The 25,609-nt window shown below is 49.2% G+C and overlaps 1 protein-coding gene across 1 annotated transcript in view; it reads left to right on the top strand.

Moving 5' to 3' along the window:
* The window catches only part of LOC144773037 (large ribosomal subunit protein eL24-like), a 69,322-nt gene extending 44,226 nt beyond the window's left edge, over window positions 1-25,096 (top strand). The window contains exon 5 of the mRNA XM_078657807.1: window positions 24,875-25,096. Within this exon, the coding sequence (XP_078513933.1) occupies window positions 24,875-24,955 (81 nt within the window). The 3' untranslated portion in view covers window positions 24,956-25,096. The remainder of the gene's footprint in view (window positions 1-24,874) is intronic.
* The last annotated feature ends 513 nt before the right edge of the window (window positions 25,097-25,609 follow it).

The following is a 25,609-nucleotide window of genomic DNA, read 5'->3' as shown; positions in this document are numbered from 1 at the left end:
AGGAACCCTACATCCAGATACAGTGACAGGGTCGTGATGAGAACAGACCCACACTTCATGCCAAAGGTGGTGTCGAGGTTCCACATGAACCAGAGTATTCAGATCCCTAGCTTCTTCCAAAACCCCACTACAAGCGCTGAGAGGTCGCTCCACACTAGACGCAAGAAGGGCTGTGATGCACTACATTGAAAGGACAAAGGGACACAGGAAAACAAAACAGTTCTTCGTATCCTTCGCAAACAGTTACATGGGCAAACCAGTGACTAAAAACACCATAGCCCGATGGATCGCACAGACAATACAATTCTGCCACAAACAAGCGGGCCAGGAGCTAACAGGAGGAGTGCAGGCCCACTCCACCAGGAAGAAAGGAGCAACAATTGCCTTTCTGGCCAACACACCAATTCAGGACATATGCCTAGCGGGAACATGGGCTTCAGTGCACACGTTCACTAAGCACTATTGCATGGATGAACAAAGAAGCACAAGTAGGACAAAAGGTGCTTCAACATATATTCAACAACCAACGCTCATCTTCCACCCAGCCGCCACAAAAGTAACAAACTGCTACAAAATATATGCACAGCACAGTGATTCCAGAAAGATTCACGCTGCAAAACGAATAGTTTCTTACCTGTCGGTGTAGTTTTGCAGCTTAAAGATCTTTCTGGATTCACTAGCGAACCCACCCGCCTCCGCCAGAAAGATGAGGCTGGAGAAGGTGGAAACACATAGAAAAGAAAGCAGGTTCAAGCTTACAAGATACATGAAAAGAATTACTTTGAAAAAAGGATTAACCAGCATAGCCATGGATTCACTACAAACACAGAAAAGAAAAAAGACAGAAAAAAAGAATCCGAAGATGGCGCCCAAGGGTGGTAGCTTCCGCCGGAAGCATGCCGACGTCACCGAAGGGACACCAAATGGTGGGACGTCTTCGCCCACCTGGGCTACAAAAAAGACTACGATTCCGGACCCAACCACCAGATTGCGGAATATGCACAGCATAGTGAATCCAGAAAGATCTTCAAGCTGCAAAACTACACCGACAGGTAAACTATTAGTTTTAAGTGCATTATAATCCTCGCTGTTACTGCTAACTTTAGTTTGGCTTTATCAAAACATGTGTTTGGTGTCCAACACTTTGGAATACTTGCTGGTCTGCATTTTCGAGGCTCCTGAAGAATCTGCAACACAGGACACAGACTTCCAGACATCTCCGAGGCTGACACGAGTCCCCAGCAAAGATGAGACCTGTAGCTGACACGAGAGACGTGGGACCGGAGATTCTGCAATTTGGCATCTGCACCTACTTCTCGAAGTTTCCCAAAATTGTGCATTGGTTATTTGTTGCCCTTGCCCAGAGCACCTTTTGCATCGAAGCTTAGAGGCCTACACTCAACGAGTGTTCCATGGGCCCGTTTTCTTCACCGCAGCTCAAGGCTCCTTCGCGATCCCTAGTCCGTTGGCTAGTCGGTCCCTATGACAATCCTATGTTTCTTGAGCTTTCCTGGTTGTTCAGACATGCTCGGACTCTCCTCCAAGGGTGAGTCCCTCAGACCTTGCTGGTCTGCACCGAAGCCAATCTTGTCATCTTGCATGGGTTGCTGTTGCCAAGGCTTGTTGGGTCCAATCCAGATTCTGACGCTGCAGCACTCTACATCCTTCGTGGGACAGCTCGAATCCAGCTCCTGGTCGTCGTCCGCCTCCTGGTCCTCGTGGCTGAAGAATCAAACTTTACCTACTTCCCTTGAAAGCACTCAACATCGGCTATCATCTTACGGTCGCCATCCTGGTCACTGGTTAGTGACCAGACTGTCCCCTTTGCTTTCAGGTTCTTCACATCTCCGATCCACCCTTTGATCCACCTGGTCACTTTTCCTCTGGTTGCCTGCAGCACTTCGCAGCTCTCCATTGGAATAGACGATCAAACCAGACACCAAGGCACCTATGCACCCAGCTTCCCTGGGTGAGGTAACAAGAGTACTCTAGTGCTCCCATGGGTCTTGACTCTCGAAGTCTACTAAGTCTAAAAGGACTCATCGTAGTTCACCTCTAAGTGTGCTTAATCTTTAAAATTGTAACTTGTTCGTTCTCCATAGAAAGTCAATGGTCACTCGTGGCTGTTTAGGCACTGCACGTGTACCCCATAGGTCTCCTCTCCTGCATCCCTACCATGGGTGGTTCCTGGTTGCCCCAGCGGTTCTACAGACCCTAGGCCCGACTTCTATCCTTCACGTGGTTCTTATACCACTATTTTAGTATATGGTTAGTGAGGCCCCTAGGGCAAAGCGTATACTGTGCTATTTACTGTGTGCTATTTAAAGTTCTTGTATTGTACTTTTGCCTCTAGCCTCATAAAGAGACTAGAGGGGTTGTGTTTAGAATAAATACATATGTTCGAGGCATATGAGCTGCAGATCGTACACTTAGCAATAGATCGCCACCTGGTGTTTGGCTCGGATGATTGCAGGTTGTCTTCTTGGAAGAAGTCTTTGTAGTCAAGAGATAGGTGACTCCTCCCTTGGACAATACTGCGCATGGCCATCGACTCCATCCTCAACTTCTGCCACTGGGTTCGGATGAAAGTTTTCCTCTCCGGCTAGAAAAGACTTTTTTTGCAATTTCAAGCAGCAGTCAAGCTACGGCTAAGGTTCCTCGACGGCCCAAGACCAGGAATGGCAGGACATCGAGGCCGAAAACCAGGAGGAGGCAGTGAAGACATACCCATCGAGGCCTTCGCCACCGGATGACATTGGGGCATACAATTAGGTGGTCAGGAAGGCTGCAGCAGCTTATGGAGTTAAGCTGGAAGAGAAGCCAAAAGCAGATTTCTTGCTAAAAACATTGCTCCCCACGCAGACAAGAAGCCAGTTCTTGCCCATGCTAAAGAGTATCTCAGACCAGGGGAAGGAAGCCTTCAAGGACCCGGCTACATGCAGATCAGTAACGCAGAGGATGGAGAAGAAATACACATTCTCCTCCCAGGACCCAGCTTACATCAAGGGATCCGTCACAGCAGATTCAATAATCGCTGCAACGGCCAGAAAAAGGGCAAACGTCCCAATATCTGGACCTCCACCTGACAAGGAAAGCAGGAGGATGGATCTAACTGGCAGGAAAATGGAGAGGAACGCCGCAACGCACTGGCGAATGGCAAACTCCAGCGCCCTCCTGTATAGATATCAATACCAGCATTGGGATGAAATGGGCCAATTGCTTAAGCACCTCCCGGAACAATACCGTGAGGGCATCGCACCTTGTGGAAGAGGGGAAAAGCATTGCTAACTCGTGCCTGAAGACCGCCTTTGATGGGGCTGAAACATCCAGCAGACTGATGGCTATAGGCATCAGAGAGAAGTCAAGCCTGGCTAAGGATCTCAGGCTTCAAGGCTATGGTTCAGAACAACATCCTGAACACACCCTTCAACGGTGAAACACTGTTCGGAGCCCCAGTTGATGAGCTCACCCAACTGAAGGACATTGAGACTGCAAGGTCCATGGGGGCCCTGCAATTCAGGGGGATGAGACGGAGGCCGAACGGCAGCGGTGGAAACCAGCAAGGGCAATCACACCAGACATTCCACCAGGGGCAACAGTGACAACCAAAGTCACCACGGCCAGCAGAGGCAAAACTGGAACTCAGAACAGAGGCCAGTCCTTTCGATCAAGAGGAAATGGAAGGGGCCAGAGAAGGAGAGGCGGTGAACAACCCCCTAAGTGACTGCTCACGGGAAAAAGTGCCCACCCAGTCGAACCCTCCGAGGGAGGAGCACGGAAGAAAAGAGAAGAGGGCTACATGGACAAGACACAAGGGAACATGTAACACCAGTAGGAGGCAGGCTAAGATTTTTTTTCTCCAGGAGTGGAGAAAAATAACCACAGACAAGTGGATACTCAACATCATGCAGTTCGGATACTGCATAGAGTTGGAAAAGAGACCACCCAACAAAGCCAAAGAAAAGAGCACTCGAAGAGAGCTGCGATTACTCCAAGAGGAAGCTCAAGAACTCCTCCTCAAAGCGGCCATCGAACGGGTTCCATTCAAAGAACGGAACAAGGGAGTGTACTCAACTACTTACTGGTGCCAAAAGTGGACGAAAGCCTAAGACCCATCCTGGACCTGCGGTTCCTAAACAAATGCGTAAAGACTCAAATTCAAGATGACGTCCCTACAAGAGGTCATCCCGCAGATAAAGGCCGGGGACTTCTTGTCCACCATAGACCTCAAAGATGCATACCTGCACATCCCCATGAACAGGCAGCACAAGCACATGCTAAGATTCACAGTGAACAAGGATCACTACCTATTCACAACCCTGGCATTTGGCCTAAAGTCCGCACCAAGGGTGTTCACCAAATGCCTCGCGGCAGTGGCCGCACATCTGCGAAGGAAGGGGATACACGTGTACCCCTACCTCGACGACTGGCTCGTAAAGGCAAGCTCTTACAGGACATGCAAAGATCATGCAGAACAGGTCACAAGAACGCTAGCAAGCCTGGGAGTCTCCATACACTGAGGAAAATGCTCCATGGCACCAGAGCAAGTGAAAATCTTCCTGGGAGCTCAAATTGACACCGTCCAATGCAGGGTGTTACCTAGCGTAAAGAGAACACTCAGCCTACTGAGGGAGAAACGTCCCTACCAGAAGGGGTGAGCTGACAGTGAGGACTGTGAGCAAGATCTTGGGGATGATGGCGTCATGCATACACCTGGTCCCCAATGTACGCCTACAAATGAGACCACTCCAAGAGTGGCTGCAACAGCAATGGTCACAAGCTACAAGAAGTTGTGAGGATCTAGTGGTTGTAATGCACAGGGTGCAGGAAGAAATAGGTTGGTGGACCAAGGAAAGGATAGCAGATGGGGAACCTCTAACACCACCGGACCCAACAGTGCCCATCACCACAGACTCATCCCAGAAGGGATGGGGCGCACACATGAACCGGCTCAGAGTGAGGGGTCTGCGGAGCCCTACAGATGCAGTCAGACACATCAATTACCTGGAACTGAAAACAGTGTTGCTAGCCCTCAAGGCCTTTCAGAAACACCTGTACAGCCAGAAGGTGCTGATACAGACAACACAACGATGTTTTACATAAACAAACAGGGGGAACTCAATCATTCCCTCTGTCAAGCTTGACACAGGAAATCTGGATATGGGCAATACCACTCAAAATAGACCTGCTAGCCATACACCTGCCAGGGAAGGACAATGTAGCAGCGGATTGGCTCAGCATGCGGACTTCAGCGTCCCACGAGTAGGAACTCAATATTCAGGAAACAGACTATTCAGGAGGGTGGGGCACTCAGACAATTGACCTATTTGCAACACGCCGGAATGCAAAACGCCAATACTTTGCATCCAGGCAACCAGAGGCACTATCACAGGGGAATGCCCTTTGGATAAGCTGGTCAAAAACATTTGCCTACGCCTTCCCCCGATACCACAGATCCCTAGGGTTCTCAACAAATGCATGACTAGCAACATGACGCTCATCCTGGTGGTACCACAAGTTCTCGAAGAAGAGACCTACTCTCCATGGAAAACTGAGAAGTTCTACACCCAGAGCTGGAGAGCATCAACCTCTCAGCCTGGCTCCTGAGGACTTGGAGTTCGCACATCTAAAACTACCAGAGCACCCTGAGGGTGCTGCGAGTGGCAAGAAGTCCCAGCACATGCAAGTGCTATAGGGAAAAATGGAAAAGATTCAATTAATAGTGTTACAAGAAAACTCCATAGAAAACTGACCAGGGAATCTACGGTGCGAAGGTACCTCACACACCTAATAAAAGCTAAGCTCATCCTCGCTGAGGGTACACCTGGCAGCGATTGTGGCGTACACAAGAGTAGAAACGGGGAGTAGTTTCTTCACATCTCGTCGTAAAAAGATTCCTGGAAGGGGCTAAAAGAATAGCGCCACCAAAGAGAATGCCGTCACCGGCCTGGAACCTGAATGTGGTACTGACGGAGCTCATGAAAGCACCTTTCGAACCCATCCACAAAGCATCACTGCAAATGATAACAATGAAAACGGCTTTTCTGGTAGCAATTACCTCGCTACAAAGGCTGAGCCAACTGCAGGCACTCTCACTGCAGGAACCCTACATCCAGATACAGTGACAGGGTCGTGATGAGAACAGACCCACACTTCATGCCAAAGGTGGTGTCAAGGTTCCACATGAACCAGAGTATTCAGATCCCTAGCTTCTTCCAAAACCCCACTACAAGCGCTGAGAGGTCGCTCCACACTAGACGCAAGAAGGGCTGTGATGCACTACATTGAAAGGACAAAGGAAGACAAAACAGTTCTTCGTATCCTTTGCAAACAGTTACATGGGTAAACCAGTGACTAAAAACCATAGCTCGAGGGATCGCACAGACAATACAATTCTGCCACAAACAAGCGGGCCAGGAGCTAACAGGAGGGGCACAGGCCCACTCGACCAGGAAGAAAGGAGCAGTGATCACCTTTCTGGCCAAAACACCAATTCAGGACATATGCCTGGGGGCAACATGGGCTTCCGTGCACACGTTCACTAAGCACTATTGCGTGGATGTACAAATGAACAAATAACGAATTCTGAAGTACTCACCCGTGATCAGGAGTGAAGCCAGTACTATACCTTTTAGCCCAGTACTGAACCGCAAAAGTAATCAACCTTGTTTACTAGTAACCTAAATATCTTCCATAGGAAACCATAGACTGCTTTTCTGTGAAATTTCTTCTATTTTTGCAAACTACAAAAATTTTGTACCAACTACTAAACCGTAATTACTTACCTGTCTTAGGTAGAGACCCAAGTGCTGAACCTAGGAGTCCAGTACAGGATTACAAAAGTAAAGAGAACATACTTTACCTGTTGCTTCAATTTCCTTCTATAGGACAACATTGCAAGTTTTTCACTGAAAATTGTGTCAACTTTGAAAATACATTTATATTCTTTAAAAATCACGACTGTAACCAAAAAGCTTTTCCTAAACTGTTTCCAGCTTAGGTCCCAGTACTGAATCCAGGATGACTGTATTTCCTGAATGTTTTATTGGTTAACAGGTTAGTACTTTGTTGTGAGTTGTTATGGGGTTAGAACCATGGTTTTGCAGCGTGAATCTTTCTGGATTCACTATGCTGTGCCTATTCCGCAATCTGGTGGTTGGGTCCGGAATCGTAGTCTGTTTTTTTTTTTTGGTTTTTTTTGTCGTAGCCCAGGTGGGCGTCTACGTCCCACCATTTGGTGTGCCTTCGGTGACGTCGGCGTGCTTCCGGCGGAAGCTACCGCCCTTGGGCGCCATCTTCAGATTCTTTTTTCCGCCGTTGGGTCTGGATCGTCGCCGTGAAGCTCCAGAAGTTTTGGAGGAGGAAAGAAGAAAATATAGCAAATATTCACAGGTGAAGACCTGAACATCGACAGAAGAGGACCTTTAGAGAGGAGACGACAAAGAAAGGAGAGAACTTCGAAGTCTTCGACGTCCTTCAAGGAATGCGCACACAGGGGCCCCCTGAGCGCAGGGATGTACAAGACGCCCTTTAAATTCCGCAAGAACTGCCACCACAAGTTCGCACAGAAGGACCAGCACCCAGTCTGCAACCTCTGCCTGCCAATCGACCACGAGAGCAGAGACTGCAACGCCTGCTCTGTCATCAAGCCGATGACACTCCGAATTCGAGAGACAGGACGGCTCACCACACGATGCAGGGCAAGGGCCAAGCCCAGACGCTTTATGAACTTGGCCTCTCCACAGACGAGGACAACATCGCCGAAGGCCCAGATGACTTCACGGTCGCTGAGACCGATAAGAAAACGCCTGATAAGGTAGAGTCTACGACCCCGAAAACTCCCACAGGGCCTCAAACCTGAGGCAGACTCAAGTCTGAGCACAGAGCCCCGAAAGGAGCAGCGGCGCCGAACAAATCGACGACCGAAGCTGCATCCTCCGACAAAGAGCCCAGCGGATCCTCCGATAAGGACTCCCGGAGGTAGAAGGCTAGCGAAAAGCAAAGGCCATCGAAGCAAGCCCCCGAAAAAGGGCCTTGGACTTCGACGTCGAAAGAAAGAGCCGAAGAAAGCTTGGACGACGCCGCCGAAAAGAGCGGCCGACACTCTCGACAACGAACAGGCCGCAGAAATGCTGAGGAAAAGAAGGCTCTAGGCCGAAATGGAGAACATCCTTCAGAGAAGGAAAGACTTCGATAAAAAGATGAAAAGCTACAAGATCCCCTCGAAGCCGGCACCGACCGTCCCTGAGGCACAGGAACTCAAGGAGTTCGACGCCGAAGAGCCGCCGAGAACTCCGGAGCCTTCGGAGCACGAAGAGGAGGAAGACCTCTACTACACTGAAGGGGATTACGGGGAACAGCAGTCTAACTACGGCTCAGGTTCCTCGACGGCCCAAGACCAGGAATGGCAGGACATCGAGGCCGAAAGCCCAGAGGAGGCAGTGGAAACATACCTCTCGAGGCCTTCTCCACCGGATGACATTGGGGCATACAATGAGGTGGTAAGGAAGGCAGCAGCAGCTTATGGAGTTAAGCTGGAAGAGGAAAAGCCAAAAGCAGACTTCCTTCTCGAGACATTACTCCCCATACAGACAAGAAGCCAGTTCCTGCCCATGCTCAAAAGTATCACAGACCAGGGGAAGGAGGCCTTCAAGGACCAGGCTACATGCAGATCTGTAACGCCGAGGACAGAGGAAATACAAATTCTCCTCACAAGACCCAGCTTACATCAAGGGATCCGTCACAGCAGATTCTATAATCGCTGCAACGGCCAGGAAAAGGGCAAACGTCCCAACGTCTGGACCCCCACCTGACAAAGAAAGCAGGAGGATGGATCTAACTGGCAGGAAGATTGAGAGGAACGCCGCAACGCACTGGCGGATGGCGAATTCCAACGCCCTCCTGAATAGGCATAAATACCATCATTGAGATGAAATGGGACAGTTGCTCAAACACCTCCCGGAACAATACCGTGAGAGGGCATCACACCTTGTGGAAGAGGGGAAGAGCATCGCCAATTCGTGCCTGAAGACAGCCTTGGATGGGGCAGAAACATCCAGCAGACTGATGGCCATAGGCATCACAGAAAGAAGGCAAGCCTGGCTCAGGATCTCAGGATTCAAGGCTGAGGTTCAGAATAACATCCTGAACACACCCTTCAACGGTCAAACACTGTTTGGAGCCCCAGTTGATGAGAAGCTCACCCAACTGAAGGACAACGAGACGGCAAGGTCCATGGGGGCCCTGCAGTTCAGAGGGATGAGAAGGGGCACCCCTACACGGAGGCCAAACGGCAGAGGTGGAAATCAGCGAGGAGATTCTCACCAGAGTTTCCACCAGGGGCAACAGAGTGACAACAAAGGCCACCAGAGCCACCAGAGGCAAGGCTGGAACTACCAAAGCAGGGGCCAGTCCTTTCGGTCAAGAGGAAATGGACGGGGCCAGAGAAGGAGAGGCGGTGAGCAACCCCCCTCTAAGTGACTTCAGATAAGAGGGCTACACGGACAAGACACAAAGGAACATGTAACGCCGGTAGGAGGAAGATTAAGATTTTTTTTCTCCAGGAGTGGAGAAAAATAACAGACAAATGGATACTCCATATTATGCAGTTCGGATACTGCATAGAGTTGGAAAGGAAGCCACCAAACAGAAAACCAAAGAAAAGACAGCACTCTGGAAGAGAGCTGCAACTACTGCAAGAGGAAGCCCAAGAACTGCTCCTCAAAGCGGCCATCGAACAAGTGCCTTTCAAAGAACGGAACAAGGGAGTGTACTCAAACTACTTCCTAGTGCCAAAAGTGGACGAAAGTCTAAGACCCATCCTGGACCTACGGTTCCTGAACAAATACGTCAAAACTCAAATTCAAAATGACGTCCCTACAAGAGGTCATCCCACAGATAAAAGCCGGAGACTTCTTGTCTACCATAGACCTCAAAGATGCGTATCTGCACATCCCCATGAACAGGCAGCACAAGCACATGTTAAGGTTCACAGTAAACAAGGATCACTACCAGTTCACGACCCTGGCTTTCGGCCTAAAGTCCGCACCAAGGGTGTTCACCAAATGCCTCGCGGCAGTGGCCGCACACCTAAGAAAGGGGATACACGTGTACCCCTACCTCTACGACTGGCTGGTAAAGGCAAGCTGTTACAGGACATGCAAAGAGCATGCAGAACAGGTGATAAAAACGCTAGCAAACCTGGGGTTCTCCATACACTGGGGAAAATGCTCGATGGAACCAGAGCAGGTGAAGATCTTCCTGGGAGCCCAGATCGACACTGTCCAATGCAGAGTCCTACCGAGCGAGAAGAGAATGCTCAGTCTGTTGAGGGAGAAACGTCACTACCAGAAGGGGCGAGCTCTGACAGTGAGGACTGTGAGCAAGATCTTGGGGATGATGGCATCATGCATACACCTGGTCCCCAGTGTACGCCTGCAAATGAGACCACTCCAAGAGTGGCTGCAACAACAATGGTCACAAGCTACAGGAAGTTGGGAGGATCTAGTGGTTGTAATGCACAGGGTGCAGGAAGAAATAGGTTGGTGGACCAAGGAAAGAATAACAGAAGGGAAACCTCTAACACCACCGGACCCAACAGTGACATCACCAGACTCATCCCAGAAGGGGTGGGGCGCACACATGAACAGGCTCAGAGTGAGGGGTCTGTGGAGCCCTACAGACGCAGTCTGGCACATCAACTACCTGGAACTGAAAACGGTGTTGCTAGCCCTCAAGGCCTTTCAGAAACACCTATAAAACCAGAAGGTGCTAGTACAACCAGACAACACCACAATGATATTTTATATAAACAAACTGGGGGAACTCAATCGTTCCCTCTGTCAAACTTGGCACAGGAGTTATGGAAATGGGCTATACCACTAAAAATAGACTTGCTAGCCATACACCTGCCAGGGAAGGACAATGTAGAAGCGGATTGGCTCAGCAGGCAGGCTTCAGCGTCCCACGAGTGGGAACTCAACAGTCAGGAAACAGTCTATTCAGGAAATGGGGCACCCCAACAATAGACCTATTTGCAACACACCGGAATGCAAAATGCAAATACTTTGCATCCAGGCAACCAGAGGCACTGTCCCAGGGGAATGCCCTATGGATAAGCTGGTCAAAAACATTTGCCTACGCTTCCCCCCCCCCCCGATACCTCTGATCCCCAGGGTTCTCAACAAATGCATGAAGAGCAACATGACGCTCATCCTTGTGGCACCACAATGGGCCAGACAGACCTGGTTCTCTCAGATAATGGAGATGGCGCAGGGCCCCCCCAACAAGTTCTCGAAGAGACCTACACTCCATGGAAAACGGAGAAATCCTACACCCAGAGCCAGAGAGCCTCAACCTCTCAGCCTGGCTCCTGAAGACTTAAAATTCGCTCACCTGAAACTACCAGAGAGCACCCTGCGGGTGCTGCGAGAGGCAAGAAGGCCCAGCACACGCAAGTGCTATGGGGGAAAAATGGAAAAGATTCACTCAATGGTGTTGCAAGAAACCGCTCCAAAGGAAACTGACCAAGGAATCCACGGTGCTAAGGTATCTCACGCACCTAATTAAGGCTAAGCTAAGCTCATCCTCGCTGAGGGTGCACCTGGCAGCGATTGTGGCATACACAAGAGGAGAAACAGGGAAAAGCTTCTTCACATCCCAAGTCGTAAAAAGATTCCTGGAAGGAGCTAAAAGAATAGCGCCGCCAAAAAGAATGCCGCCACCGGCCTGGAACTTAAATGTGGTACTGACGGAGCTCATGAAAGCACCTTTCGAACCCATCCATAAAGCATCACTGCAAATGTTGACAATGAAGACTGCTTTTCTGGTAGCAATCACCTCGCTACGAAGGGTGAGCGAGCGGCAGGCACTCACTCTGCAGGAACCCTACATCCAGATACAGTGACAGGGTCGTGATGAGAACTGACCCTCACTTCATGCCAAAGGTGGTGTCCAGGTTCCACATGAATCAGAGTATTCAGATCCCTAGCTTCTTCCAAAACCCCACCACAAGCGCTGAGAGGTCGCTCCACACCCTAGATGCAAGAAGGGCTGTGATGCACTACATTGAAAGAACGAAGGAGCACAGGAAGACAAAACAGTTCTTCGTATCCTTTGCAAACAGTTACATGGGTAAACCAGTGACTAAAAACCATAGCCAGGAAGAAAGGAGCAACAATTGCCTTTCAGGACATATGCCTGGCGGCAACATGGGCTTCAGTGCACACTTTCACTAAGCACTATTGCGTGGATGTACAGATGAACAAAGAAGCACAAGTAGGGCAAAAAGTGCTTCAACATATTTTCAACAAGCAACGCTCATCTTCCACCCAACCGCCACAAAAGCAACGAAAACCGCTACAAAATCTATGCACAGCATAGTGAATCCAGAAAGATTCACGCTGCAAAACGAATAGTTTCTTACCTGTCGGTGTAGTTTTGCAGCTTGAAGATCTTTCTGGATTCACTAGCGAACCCACCCGCCTCCGCCAGAAAGATGAGGCTGGAAAAGAGGGTGGAAACAGATGGAAAAGCAAGTTGGAACAATTACATGATACGTGGAAAGACTAACGTTGAAAAACGGTTAACAAACATAGCCACGATTAACAAACATAGCCATGGATTCACTACAAAGACAAAGGAAAGAGACTGAAAAAAGAATCCGAAGATGGCGCCCAAGGGTGGTAGCTTCCGCCGGAAGCACGCCGACGTCACCGAAGGTACACCAAATGGTGAGACGTCGACGCCCACCTGGGCTACGACAAAAAAAGAGAAAAAAGACTACGATTCCGGACCCAACCACCACATTGCGGAATATGTACAGCATAGTGAATCCAGAAAGATCTTCAAGCTGCCAAACTACACCGACAGGTAAACTATTCGTTCCCCCAGGGTCAAAGATGCTCCAAGCACCCTCAGTGGCACTAGGACGGCAGAGTGCTGATGCCTAATGTTATCCAATGGGTGACAAATAATGCAGCCTGACATAAACAAGGCTACATTGGCCAGCACTTCATCCTGAAGTGAAAAGGATAGCCAAATAATATGAAATTTGCACCTTTTACAAAGTTTCACACACAGAGAAATTCCCCTTCACAAAAATCCTACACAAAATAGAGAGTAAAGGTTGGACAGACCGGCCTCATAGGCTGCCATTATGTGTCTGGAAAAAGGATACCTTGCCTTTAAGGAACCCTCCAGAGACCCTCTATCCCATGATGCACAGCCAAAGGCAGGTTATTTTCAGTTCTTTTTTCTGGCTCCTGCTAGCAGGACCCTGGAGCATTGAGCTCTACCTTTTTGGCTATATCTTCAATTTTTGAAGATTTTTCCGTGCGATTTGTGTTTCTCTCGACGTCTGGGGTCTTCATATTCCAGTTGCTGTCTTTTTTGACCAGTTTTGCCACTTCTATCTTGTCGAAATGCCAGCTTTTTTCGACAAGTGCCCTGTGTGGTAGGAAGGCCAAGTCAGTCCCCCACAGAGTATGCATACTGTCTTCCTTCTACCCATGTACCCGACTCCTGTGATGTTTGCCATTCTTTCTCCAGGAGGACCCTGCGTGACAGGGAGAAAATTAGTCTCCAAAGCCTGGAGCAGAGGAGACATCAAGAAGCAGGTGGGACCTCTGGGCGTGGAGCGACTATCTTCTTCCTCTGCCCGTACATTGGCCTCTGGGGGGCTCCCCAGTCAAGAACAGGCCTGGAAACTGCACCGGTTCTGGTCGACGTCGATGGCTTTGGCGTAGAGGTATGACTACCATCTGTTCCCCGTCCCCTGGGTCGAAACGACCTCTACGTCTAGGGGTAAGACATCAAGACCTCGGACGAGGTCGACGTCGGACTTCACCGGCGTCAACACCATCGTCTTGCTGAGTCCCGAAGAGGCAGGTGCTTGCTGTCGAGGCGACACCGCCGTTCGCCATCAACGTCGACATGGAGATCAAGATCAAAGATTGATATTGACGTCCAGGAGAAGGGGATAGACGTCGAGGAGATCGATGTTCAGGAGAGCCACGTCGAGGCGATCGACGTCTAGGAAGGATAAGTCTACGTCTAAAGAGGAAGTAGACACCCCAGACAGGGTCTAGTGCCTCTGGTGAGAGTCTCCTCATCAGCGAGTTCCCGGTCGTGCTGTCGCTCTTCCTCAGACGTCTACCTCCAGAGCATCCTCTCAGAGGCCCGCTCGTAAGAAGAGGAGAGTACTTGGGTCTCTGGACTCCGACTACTCAAGGACTTACCTAGGACGCCGCCTCCTCCTCCTCCTCCTCCTCCTCCTCCTCCTCCTCCTCCTCCTCCTCAACTTCCTCCTCCACCTCAGCCTCTGCAACCGAGGCCTTTGATTCAAGCTCAGCTGCTTCCGCAGCAGCCTGTGCCGGTTGTTCTGGTGAGGCCCAGTAAACCGAGGTCACGATCACGGATGCATCGCTCTAGCAGTGACCTTTGATCAGGTCACGACCTCGTCTTAGAGGTCGCGTTCCAGGCATACCAGGTACACACTCTTCCAGTGACAGGAGGTATTCGACTACTTTGTCTGACACACCTCCAACGAGGGTGTCACCTGTGGATGAAATTGTGACATGTTAGGATGTGCTGTTGAGGGGAGCAGCGAAGTTGGGGATAGCACTGACTGTGCCCACACCTTCCACCTCGGTCATCTTTGAAACGCTGCAGCTTAAGCACCTCTCGCCATTTGCTGCCCTTGGTGCCAGGGTTGGAGAAACCGGCCATGGAGCTGTTCCTGACGCCGGTCTCTGAAGTCTTCCCCGTCCCGGCTTCAGAAGTACAGGCCCCCGGATTCTGATTCGCATCCAGCATTTCTGAGAACGGATCCTGCCCCAGATTCGGTTATTGTTACAGCGGCCAAGAAGCAACACTACTGCTACTTCGTCAATGGTCCCTCCGGACAAGGAGCGCCGTCAAATGGACTGCAGGGAGAAAGGTCTGCAGTACGGCAGCCACTTACATGAAGGCTGTGAGTTCGACAACCCTTTTGGGTCTGTATGACAGTTCATTGTGGGAGTCCCTGCAACAGTTCATTGAACTCCTCCCGAGGGACAGAAGGGAAGATTTTCAGCAAATCTTGAATGAGGGCATGATGGTGTCCAACCAGTCATCAGCGCGGATGAGGATGCCTCCCTCCAGGCTCCTCATGGGAATTGCCATGGAGTAAACTTGAGATGCGCCTCCTGGTTGCGCCTTACCTATCAAGCCGGAAGGGCAACAGCATATTACCAACTTGCCCTTTTCGGGCACTACCCTCTTCGGGACTCGTGCTGATGAGATGGCCTGCATGAAGGCAGAAGTTGAAACGCTAAAGGCTGTAGGTTTGGAGAAACCAAAGGACCAGCGCAAGTCTTTCTGTCCCTTCCAGAGGCGTTACTCCTCCCAACGATTCCAGCGAGGGCAGGATCGCCAAGCTGGACAGCAGCAGCAACATCCGAGGCAGCCCTTCCAGAAACGTCAGGGGCAGAGGCGGCCAGCAGGCCTCATTGGGGAATAAGGGCCCGGCTGGGTCTAAGACCTGAGGGATTACTTCCCTCTTCTGTTACACGCTCCGGTGGGGGGGGGGGGGGGGGAGCATACATAATTACTTGGCAGAGTGGAGAAAAATTACTTCTGACAAGTGTGCTGAATATTGTTTGCAATGGATAGTCTTTGTGTCCGCCCTCCTCAGCTATTCCACTTGCTATACCAGCTGCGCGAGCTCCAAGCGGAGGCTGATACCCTGTTAAGAAAAAGGTCGATAGAAGACTCCCCTCAGTCTCAAAGGGGAAAGGGTCAATACTCTAGGTTCTTTCTGGTGCACAAAAAGGACATGAACGAGTTCAGGCCCATTCTAGATTTGGGACAAGCAAACAAGTGGATCCGCAGGGAGAAGTTTTGCATGCTGTCCTTGCTCCAGATTTCTCCTCCCCTGCATCGAGGAGACTGCCTTTGCGCAATAGATCTGCAGGATGCGTACTTCAATGTACCCATTGCACAGAAACATTGAAAGTTCCTGCGCTTCCTAGTCTGCACCAACCACTATCAGTACACTGTACTTCAGTTTGGTCTGAAGTCTGCACCCAGGACGTGTTCGAAGTGCATGGCAGTGGTGGCAGCGCACCTGAAAAAGAACAAGGTGTTTGTGCAACCAGTCGTCCAGGTACAGATAGACAAAGCCTCCACCTTCCAGGAAGCACAATTTCATTTCAACAGGACGGCTATTCTGTTGAGCCAACAGGGTCTGCACAACATGTCTAAGTCCGTTCTGATTCCTGTTCAGTGTCTGCAGTACCTGGGAGCCACCATTGATACACTCAAAGCAAGCGTGTCTCCGGAGGAGCGACGCTTATCGATCCTTCAGAAGGCTCACTCATGTCCGTTCCATGAACGACAGTGGGGACGGTGTCTTCTCTCCTGGGGTCGATGGCTTCTTGCATCTTTCTCACACCACATGCGTGCCTCCACATGAGACCGCTGCAGGAATATCTGGAGGATCAATGGGACCAGAAAGGAGTGAACTGGGAGGACAGGATCCGGCTGTCTCAAACACGCTCAGCAGTCCCTGAAATGGTGGTGTTCAGCAGAGAAACTTCTCAGGGGGGTTTCCATTCCACAAGGACATTCCAATACAGACAATTGTGACGGACTCTTCTCTCCAAGGCTGGGGAGCGCATTCGCACCATTTACAGATTCAGGGGACGTGGTCCCTGGCGGAGTCCAAATATCATATCAACTTTCTGGAACTCAAAGCTGTTCATTTGGTGCTGAAGGCCTTTCATCTGTCCTTCCGGACCAGCACCCTGCTTGTGCAGATGGACAATACGACCACAATGTATTACCACAACAAGCAGGGGGGCTCAATCGCGCACACTGTCTCAGGAAGCACAAGCAATCTGGCACTGGCTGCTAGCCAGAGGACTGACTAACTGCTACCCATCTACCAGGTGTGCAGAATGCTCAGGCAGACTCACTCAGCAGGCTCGTCCAGGAAAACCACGAGTGGGTCTTAAACGACGAGGTGATAGGAAACCTCTTAGAAAGATGGGGCACTCGAGAAATCTGTTTGCCATCGCCGAAAACAGCAAATGCAGAGAAATTGCCTCCAGGTTTTACCAACCGGGTACTCTGGGAAATGCGCTATGGATCAGCTGGTCTAACAGCTTTCTGTATGCTTTTCCACCCATTCCCCTGATTCCGGCAGCGCTCATCAAGCGGTCTCAATCCAGAGCGCAAATAATCCTCATTTCTCCTAAGTGGCCACAACAGTGGTGGTTCACAGACTTGCTTCACCGGCCTCCAGCCCCATCTGCGCTTCCTTGTCAGCCGGACCTTCTAACGCGGTTCGGGGGGGCAAATAGTGCACCCCAACCTAATCGTTGAGTTTGGCTGCATGGCTCCTGAAATAGTACAGTATGGACACTTGAATTTACCTGACAACTTCATGGAAATAGAGGCTAAAAGGCCATCCACCTGGACTTCCTATGCCTAGAAGTTGAATAGGTTCTGCATCTGGTGCTCATCCAAGAACGCTGATCCTACCTCCTGCAAGGAAGAGGTCATAATTTCCATTCTATTAAGGTTCACCTCGCAGCATTAACTGCGTATTGGAAATGCCCTTCACAAACCTCCTTTTTCCAGATTCCTGTAATTAAAGTTTTTTGGAGGTGTTTCTCCCCCATTAGGCGTCCTTCGCCTTCATGGGAGCTGAATGTGGTGGTGTCCAGGTTGAGGAAGGAGCCATTTGAGCCTATTCATAAGGCCTCTCTACAACAGCTATCCTGGAAGGCGGCTTTCCTTGTGGCTATTACATCGGTTTGCAGGGTGAGTGAGATTCGGGCTCTGTGTTGTGAGCCCTATACAATATTTTATGCTTCCAAGGTTGTCATGAGGACCCTTAATTTCTCCCTAAGGTGATTAACTCATTTCCATGTCAACCAGACGATCACGTTGCCTACATTTTTTTCAGCATCCCTCTGACGGAGAGGTCCCTTCATTCACTTGATGTGAGGTGGGTATTGAAATTCTACTTCGAGAAGACCAAAGACATTTGTGGGTCAGATCAGTTGTTTGTGATTTATGGTTCAGCCAGGACTGGCCTTGCCACCTCCAAACAGTCCATTTCTAGGTGGATTGTGTCCTGTATACAACTGTTACAAAAGGGGACGGACGGAGCATCTGAATCAAACACTCACACCCAGTCAAAAGATCTGGGTTTAATCCATCACCGTTCTTTAGCCCCCTCTGCCACCCCAGTTCAGATATGGCTATATGCAAATCAGTCTGACCCTGTGCCTCATAGGAACAGTCCAGCCCGAACTGCCAAGCCATGTCTTCCCAGGATCGGTTTCTGGCATTCCAGCCGTCTTCAGCCCGGCTTGCTTGAATCCAGTGGCAAAGTGAGCAAGGGACTCACGCCTGAGCATACCCTGCCACACTTATGGCGGCCAAAAGCGGTACAAAAGGGGGTGGTGATGGACGGAGCATCTGAATCAATCAAACACTCACACCCAGTCAAAAGATATGGGTTTAATCCATCACCGTTCTTTAGCCCACTCTGCCACCCCAGTTCAGACATGGCTATATGCAAATCAGTCTGACCCTGTGCCTGATGGGAACAGTCCAGCCCGAACTGCCAAGCCATGTCTTCCCTGGACCGGAAACAAGCTTCCGAGGGCCGGTTTCTGGCATTCCAGCCGTCTTCAGCCCGGCTTGCTTGAATCCAGTGGCAAAGTGAGCAAGGGACTCACGTCTGAGCATACCCTGCCCCACTAATGGCGGCCAAAAGCGGTACAAAAGGGGGTGGTGATGGACGGAGCATCTGTGCACCAGGGTGGTGTGTAGTGCAAAAAAAGATGGATTTAGGCCCAGATCCTTGTACTGGGGTGAATGTATGACATTGCTCTACATTCTGTCCATCTGTGTTTTTTGCTGTATACAACTGTTACCAGAGGCTAACAAGACACTAGGGGGTAAGCCTAGGGCTCACTCCACGAGAGGCAACGTTCCCATTTTAGACATCTGTACGGCGGCTATGTGGAAGTCTGTTCACACTTTTGCTCAACATTACTGCTTGGATTCTGATGCCAGGACAGATGCGCCAGTTGGGCAGGCTTCGCTTAGTAATTTATTTGCTCAGTAAGGTTTTTTATTTTAGTTTTCTTCCACCGCTGGATTTGGTTGTTGAAATGAGCTTGCCATTCTAGTCACAGATTGACTATACACAGAGAATGCCCTACTACAGAAGGATACGTTTCTTACCTGTAACTCCAGTTCTGTAGTAGGGGTATGTCTGTGATTGTCATAAGGGACCCACCTTCCTCCCTGGTGGAAGTTAACATTTTTTCCTGGATGCTACAGCCTGGCTTTAAGAGACTTTCAAAAAGGACTGAAAGTAACTTGCCTTTGGCTGTGCATCATGGGATACCGAGGATATCTGGAGGGTTCCTTAAAGGCACTCTATCCTTTTTTCCAGACACACAACAGCAGCCTATGAGCCTTGTCTGTCCAACCCTTCCTCACTATCATGTAAAGGAATTTTGTGATATTATTTGGCTATCCTTTTCACTTCATGATGAAGTGCTGGCCAATGTAGCCTTGTTAATGTCAGGCGGCATTATTTGTCTTTCATTTCCTCTTGAGTGTCTATGCAGGAGTGCAGAATACTACTTAAGAGACTATTTTGATTTCTCCGGGGTCCCCGCACATGGGCGGGACTGTGAAGTTGGCCTGGTATATGATGATCACTATTCTAGTGAGCACTTTCACCAGTCCAAACAACCCTTATGGTGATGGTTGTAAAGTCAACCTTATAGACCAGCTATCCTAGTGGTAGCATGGACAAAGCAGACTTAGGCTAAACTCAAGAGGGCCTGTAAGGCCAGCTGTTTTACCATATGTAACCCCTTTAATACCAAATGAAAGGACACCACACAGGATATATACAATATATAAGTATTTATTTCTAAACGACCCCTCTGAACTTTGAGATCAGCGGCAGAAGCACATCAGATACTTTATCATACAGTAAGTTGCACAAGATACAGTAATGCCCATGGGGCACTTCAAACCATATACTAAAATAGTGGTATAAGAACCACGTCCCGAACAAAGGCTAGGCCTAGGGCCCAGGGAATCGGACTGTCCCACGAAGGATCTCGCTGTCGGCGGTGTCTGCTTCCGGATTGGAGTCTACCAGCCTTGGCAAAGGCAACCCACGCGGGATTCGAAGATGGCTTCTGGATCAGACCAGCAAGGTCTGATGGACTTCTCCTTTTCAGGGAAGCAAGGGCCAGTCTGGAGCAACCAGACCAGCGGTGTAGATTCAAGGTTTTGTCACAGAGGCCACTAGCCAACGGGCAAGTGACCAGACAGACGCGTCTAGCAGGAAAATGCAGAAGGGCCCCACGCAGAACTCGTGGAGGGCTGATCTTCGGTGCAGTTGGTGTTTGACGGCTCCTCAATCCCAATGCACAACTTTGAGGGTGCCTCAGAAGTTGCACGGAAAGCAATTCGCTGGCTTTCCAAGATGGCCCGTCTCGCGTCTCCTCCACAGGTCTCCGCTATGCTGTGGATCGGGCTGAAGGAAGTCTGGAAGTCCGGGTTTTGTCGGGCTCTGTACTCTGGCTCCGGCGGGAGCGTCGACAAAGCAAACAGTTGATCGCTTGATGGTGCCTGCTTGTGCAGGTTAGTCACTCCTTGACCACAAGGGAGATTATTCAGTCTTCTATGTCGAGTAGAATGTCGAAGGTCCAGAGTTTCGTTTCAAGTTTCAGTCACGATAAGTCTTGGGACTCAGCTCCTACCTATATACCAAATTTAGGGGCTGGATTACCTGCTAGGTCCCTCCTATGGGTGGGACCCAGGAAGGGGGTGGTTACACCCCTTTCCCTTTGTCCAGTTTCGTGCCAGAGCTGGGGCTGGAGTGCCCCAGCACCGGTTTGAACTGGACTATGCATGGGATACCTTGTGTGCCCCAGGCAGTGTCTCATTTCATTCAGCCCTCCCTGCCCAATACACTATGGCCTGTCTGGGGTGGTGCTAGCACCTCCCAAGACAGGAAACCTATTGTCCAAGCCTCCCTCGCTGGAAGGACTCCCAGCAGCAGGAGGTCAGACTTGTGTCTGTGGCAGCAGCATCCATTTTGTGATGCTGAGGCTCTGGTTAACTTTAACCGGGATTAGTAGGAACATGTCTTCTCCCTCTAGAAGGGTGGAATGCTACCCCCGTCGCCAGAACTGGCGAGGGGCTAGTATTCCAAAGCGTATGATACCTTACACGACCTGTTTTGATAAAGCCAAACCAAAGATAGCATTTAACCGCGAGGTTCATAATGCGCTTAAGAGTATATGGTATGGCTATATCCTGGAACAGCTATAAGGACATGGTTCCGAAAGCAGCAGACAGGCTCAGCTCATGCTAGAGCACCATCTCACATAAAACCAAGCACTCTGCCTCCAGGATTGTTAAGGCCTGCCATAGGAGTGACTTATAGGTGTATATGTGTCTAGATATAGGAATACTCTACCTAAGCAAGGGGTGATTACTATCTTGCCCCCGCTGAGTGCTCAGCCAGTTGTGTCCATTTGGATGGCCAGCCAGGGTTGGCAAAAGATATGCTGCAGCCCCTGGAAGGCCTTGGGTGCACCTATGCCCTGGGTACCTGGGTACAGGGACTCATAAGAGTGACCCAATTCCCAATTGATGATGTACCTAAAGTACATGGTGTGAATTTAGAGAGAACAGCAGGGCTGTGTGTCTGATTAGCAGGCCCACAGCCACATCGAAGTCGTAAACCAGTGAAGCAAAAAGTGGGGAGACCATAGGAAATCCGACCCTACTCTCCTACAGGGACTATTCACAGATTATGACTATCACAGATACCCCTACTACGGAACTGGAGTTACAGGTAAAACTACTTACTTTGCAACGACTTTTTTTACACAATACAGTATACCTGGATATTGCAGTGGGACATATCCTGTAAACAGGTGAGTAAAAACGTTTGTTTAGTACAATTTTAATAGATTTCTTAGGTTTTAGAAACTTTTCATAGAAAAACAGTCCATGTTAACCAATAACACTATTTTCCTCCATAGGATAACAGGTAAGTACTTTGTTGTAGGAGTTTGTATTCTGGGGTTAGACTGGGGGGGGGGGGGGGGGGGGAAGAGTCTCCCAGGGTCAAGAATGCATTCTTATTACATTCTCAGCGGGACTAGGGTGGCATAGTGCAGAATGCGGAGGCCCAATGGGGATAGGGGGTCTCCGTTTTGTGGCTGCTGACTAGTAGGTTCCTGGATTGTGGGAGCAAAGCTCAGGACAAATGGGGGTTTAGGCCAGCACAAAAGTTGCACCCTCAGTAACACTGGGACAGCCGGGTTTAGATGCTGTTTTGGCATTGGAAGCCCTGTAGCTTTCAATTGGGAGTCTCCTGTTTACAAACACACTGCAGGCTCGGGGACAAATGTCTACTGGGTGCGACCACCACTTGGAGAGTTAAGTTGGAATCTTGGTGATTGGTTAGGCATAGTCAGTTTGGCCACCCAATGCTGTGGGGTATCTGGTGAAGGAGAACCTTTTAGGGTCGGATCTTACCAGCTCCTTGTCGCAGTTAGGGGGACCTTCTGGTTTGACGCTACAGGGGTCTGCTTGAGGCAGGTCCGGGGTCTCCCTATCTTGGGTCCTGATCGCCAGGGGAGGCCTTCTGTTGATGTTGTTGGGCAACTCCGGATCTGGTGCAGACCCGTGGATTCTTGTGGCACTGGACTCTTTTTTTTAATAACAAATCCGTTGTTCACAGTAGACTATTTGGGATTGAAGGCAGGCAGGTCCTCCAGGTTTGTCGAGGGAGGTTGCTTGCTGCAGGACACACCGGGATTTCGCTAGAGCAGCTTCGAGGTGGGGACAGGCCGGTAGTGCTGGGGCAAAGTCAGTGGGTGTCCTAGCTTCGGCACGGCTGTTCAAGCCTTTCCTTCCTGCAGGTTCTTGTCTGAGGAAGCCAGGTACAGGGGTACCCCTAAATGCTAGATTTAGGGGTATTACATGGAAGTAAAAAGGTTGGGACTAATGAGTCTCTTCTCTTGGGTGGGTATCCTCCACCCGGATCCAGCGGCGAGGGGTAGGCGCGAGACTAGCGGCTCAGGAACTCCCAACCTTGCGGTTGAAGAATTAACCTGAAGCTTTACCCGCTGGATACTGTTAACTTTTTAGGTAATGACAGCTTAACACAGGCAATTCAAGGAAGAAGGGGAATATAGGGATACAACTTATCCCCCCCACCCCGCTTTTTCCATGTTTATAGTTTCAATTCCTACTAGTGTATACTCATAATACATTAGGGACTCTCTGTAGACAGTTACTCCGTAGATACCTGCTAAATAGTTCCATAGGTCCTTAATCGCCTGTTAACATTAGCACGAAACATGTTGACCGGACATTAGCGCACTCTGGAAGGTCTCTGGAAGCATAATACTCCAGTCTTGCCTACTAGAATCTCTTTTTAATTAAAGCAGTGGACCGCCAGAATAAATCATTCCTTGGTACCCCTAGCTTTATTTTAATCACCTATACACATCTACAATCTTTACTGGCCCCACACCCGCACTTCATCTATACGGCTGTTGGAAAAAGATCTCCGCCAAAGAGCCCCTCTTTGAGGTGTTGCCCGTTGGGTATTGCACCGCCGACCCAACGAGGAGCAGGCCCAAATGATGAAGCATGACACCTGCAAAGGTGTGTGAGGGCATTAAATCCAACAAATGTATACCATGGGGTAATTCCTCTTTACCCTAACATCCCCCGCATCTCTTGACGCATATCTCCACCTTTCAGGAACGGCTCGGCAATTCTTGAATTAACTATCCCCTATTATGCAACCCTCCAGTGGGAGGGGGCATAAGCAATGTCCCTGGTTGGTGGAGTCCCCCATCTGCAAGATGGCGGGGATTGAGGTGTGCTTCACTCCCTCAATCTAAAAGTCTCTGGTACTGTCAGTCATCCTAGGCCAGCATGCTGTATATTTAGGTGCTGCAATTTAGTTTTGTAATCTCCTCTTTTGACCCATGTATCAAGTCTATTAAGAAATTTGACCAGCTGTTTTTGAGAAGGGACTTGCTGTGTTTCATCATGTTGAACTTTTCACCCTCAACTGGATTTATTGGATAACTGTTAGTGGCCAATGCAAATTGTGAAATAGTCTATTACCTAAATGAAGAGGTCTACAATGCAGAACCACAATTTTCTTAGGTGAAATCTTAAAGATGAACTGATTTCCATATGCTTGGGGGTTAGGTCTGCCGTAAGGCAAGGAAATTATTTCTTTAAACCCTAAATCTTTGCCTTTATTTTAAAATCCAAAAGGTTTTACTCTAAAACCAGCAGCAACTAAGCTTTTCAGTATACATGTAGCAGTTACATTTCCTAACAAATTTGGCAACTAGTAATTGGTAAAGTTCATGTAAGGCTTACAAAGAATATTATATAGAGGTCTGATCTATAGGTGGAGATGGTGGGTGTTAATGGATTCAGCAAAGTTTTATGTTCCAGGACAAGGATTACAATTATTTTTCACATTAAACACCAAATGCTCCGAATTAGCATTTAGGACCATCATGACATTGACAAATTATTTCAAAATGTGTTTCAATAAGCACTATCCAGAAAGTTGGAGCTCTCCTCTGATTAGAGTACCCACTTCCTGGCTACTGAATCGCAAAGTTGCAATTTACTCATGCAGCAGACAACAGACCTGACAAATAAGATAATAGGACAGTAAAGTTCCAGGTCTCCCATCATAAACCACTACTGTAAGCATATGGGTATGTGTTCTGTCTTGCTTAATCTTACCACTGATCTGAAGTGTTTCTGAATTAAATGTTTTTTTTGTTTTTAGGCACCTTCAAAATCTGCACCCAAGCAAAAGTTTGCTAAGCCTATGAAGACTCAAGCACCACGTGTTGGTGGAAAACGCTAATGGAATTTATATTTAAATCTAAATGATGCAACTGTAAATTGTACACCCTCTTGGCTTGGTGTATGCCTTGGTATAAAAATAAGATTGCTGTTTACCTTTGGAATGTTGCATTGCCAGCTGAATAAAAACAACTTTCAATCATTTGTTTCATCCTTTATGTAGAACCATTTCACCTTTTCACCACTCCTATGTAATGTAGCACTCTAAATCAACTGTATCCCATTCACTTTGTCTTTTGAGAGATTTGTAAATCAGTCTTCATGCATATCCCAGGTTTTGCAGCTTGAATTCTTGTGGATTCACTATGCTGTGCATTCCGCGGTCTAGTGGCTGGGTCCGGAGGAGTCTGGTTTTTTTTTTTATGTGGCCCAGGTGGGCGTCGACGGCTCACCTTTTGGTGTCCTGCCTGTGACGTAGGCGCTCTTCCTGCGGAAGCTCCCATCCGTGGGTGCCATCTTCAGGTTCTTTTTTCTGCTGTTGGGTCTGGATAGTCATCGAGAGGTTCCAGAGTTTTTGGAGAAAAGATAAGACTGAATCACTAAGATTATTGGAGAATACATCTCGAAGCAAGACCAGTGAACCGGAACGACAACTAAGTAGAAGAACATCAAACTTCTGTAGTGTAGTTCCTATATTCCCAATAGGCTCTGTGCA

Source organism: Lissotriton helveticus, chromosome 8, assembly GCF_964261635.1.
Source record: "Lissotriton helveticus chromosome 8, aLisHel1.1, whole genome shotgun sequence".
Taxonomy (NCBI): domain Eukaryota; kingdom Metazoa; phylum Chordata; class Amphibia; order Caudata; family Salamandridae; genus Lissotriton; species Lissotriton helveticus.
The sequence above is the reverse complement of the archived record's forward strand: the minus strand, read 5'-3'. Positions and strand labels throughout refer to the sequence as shown.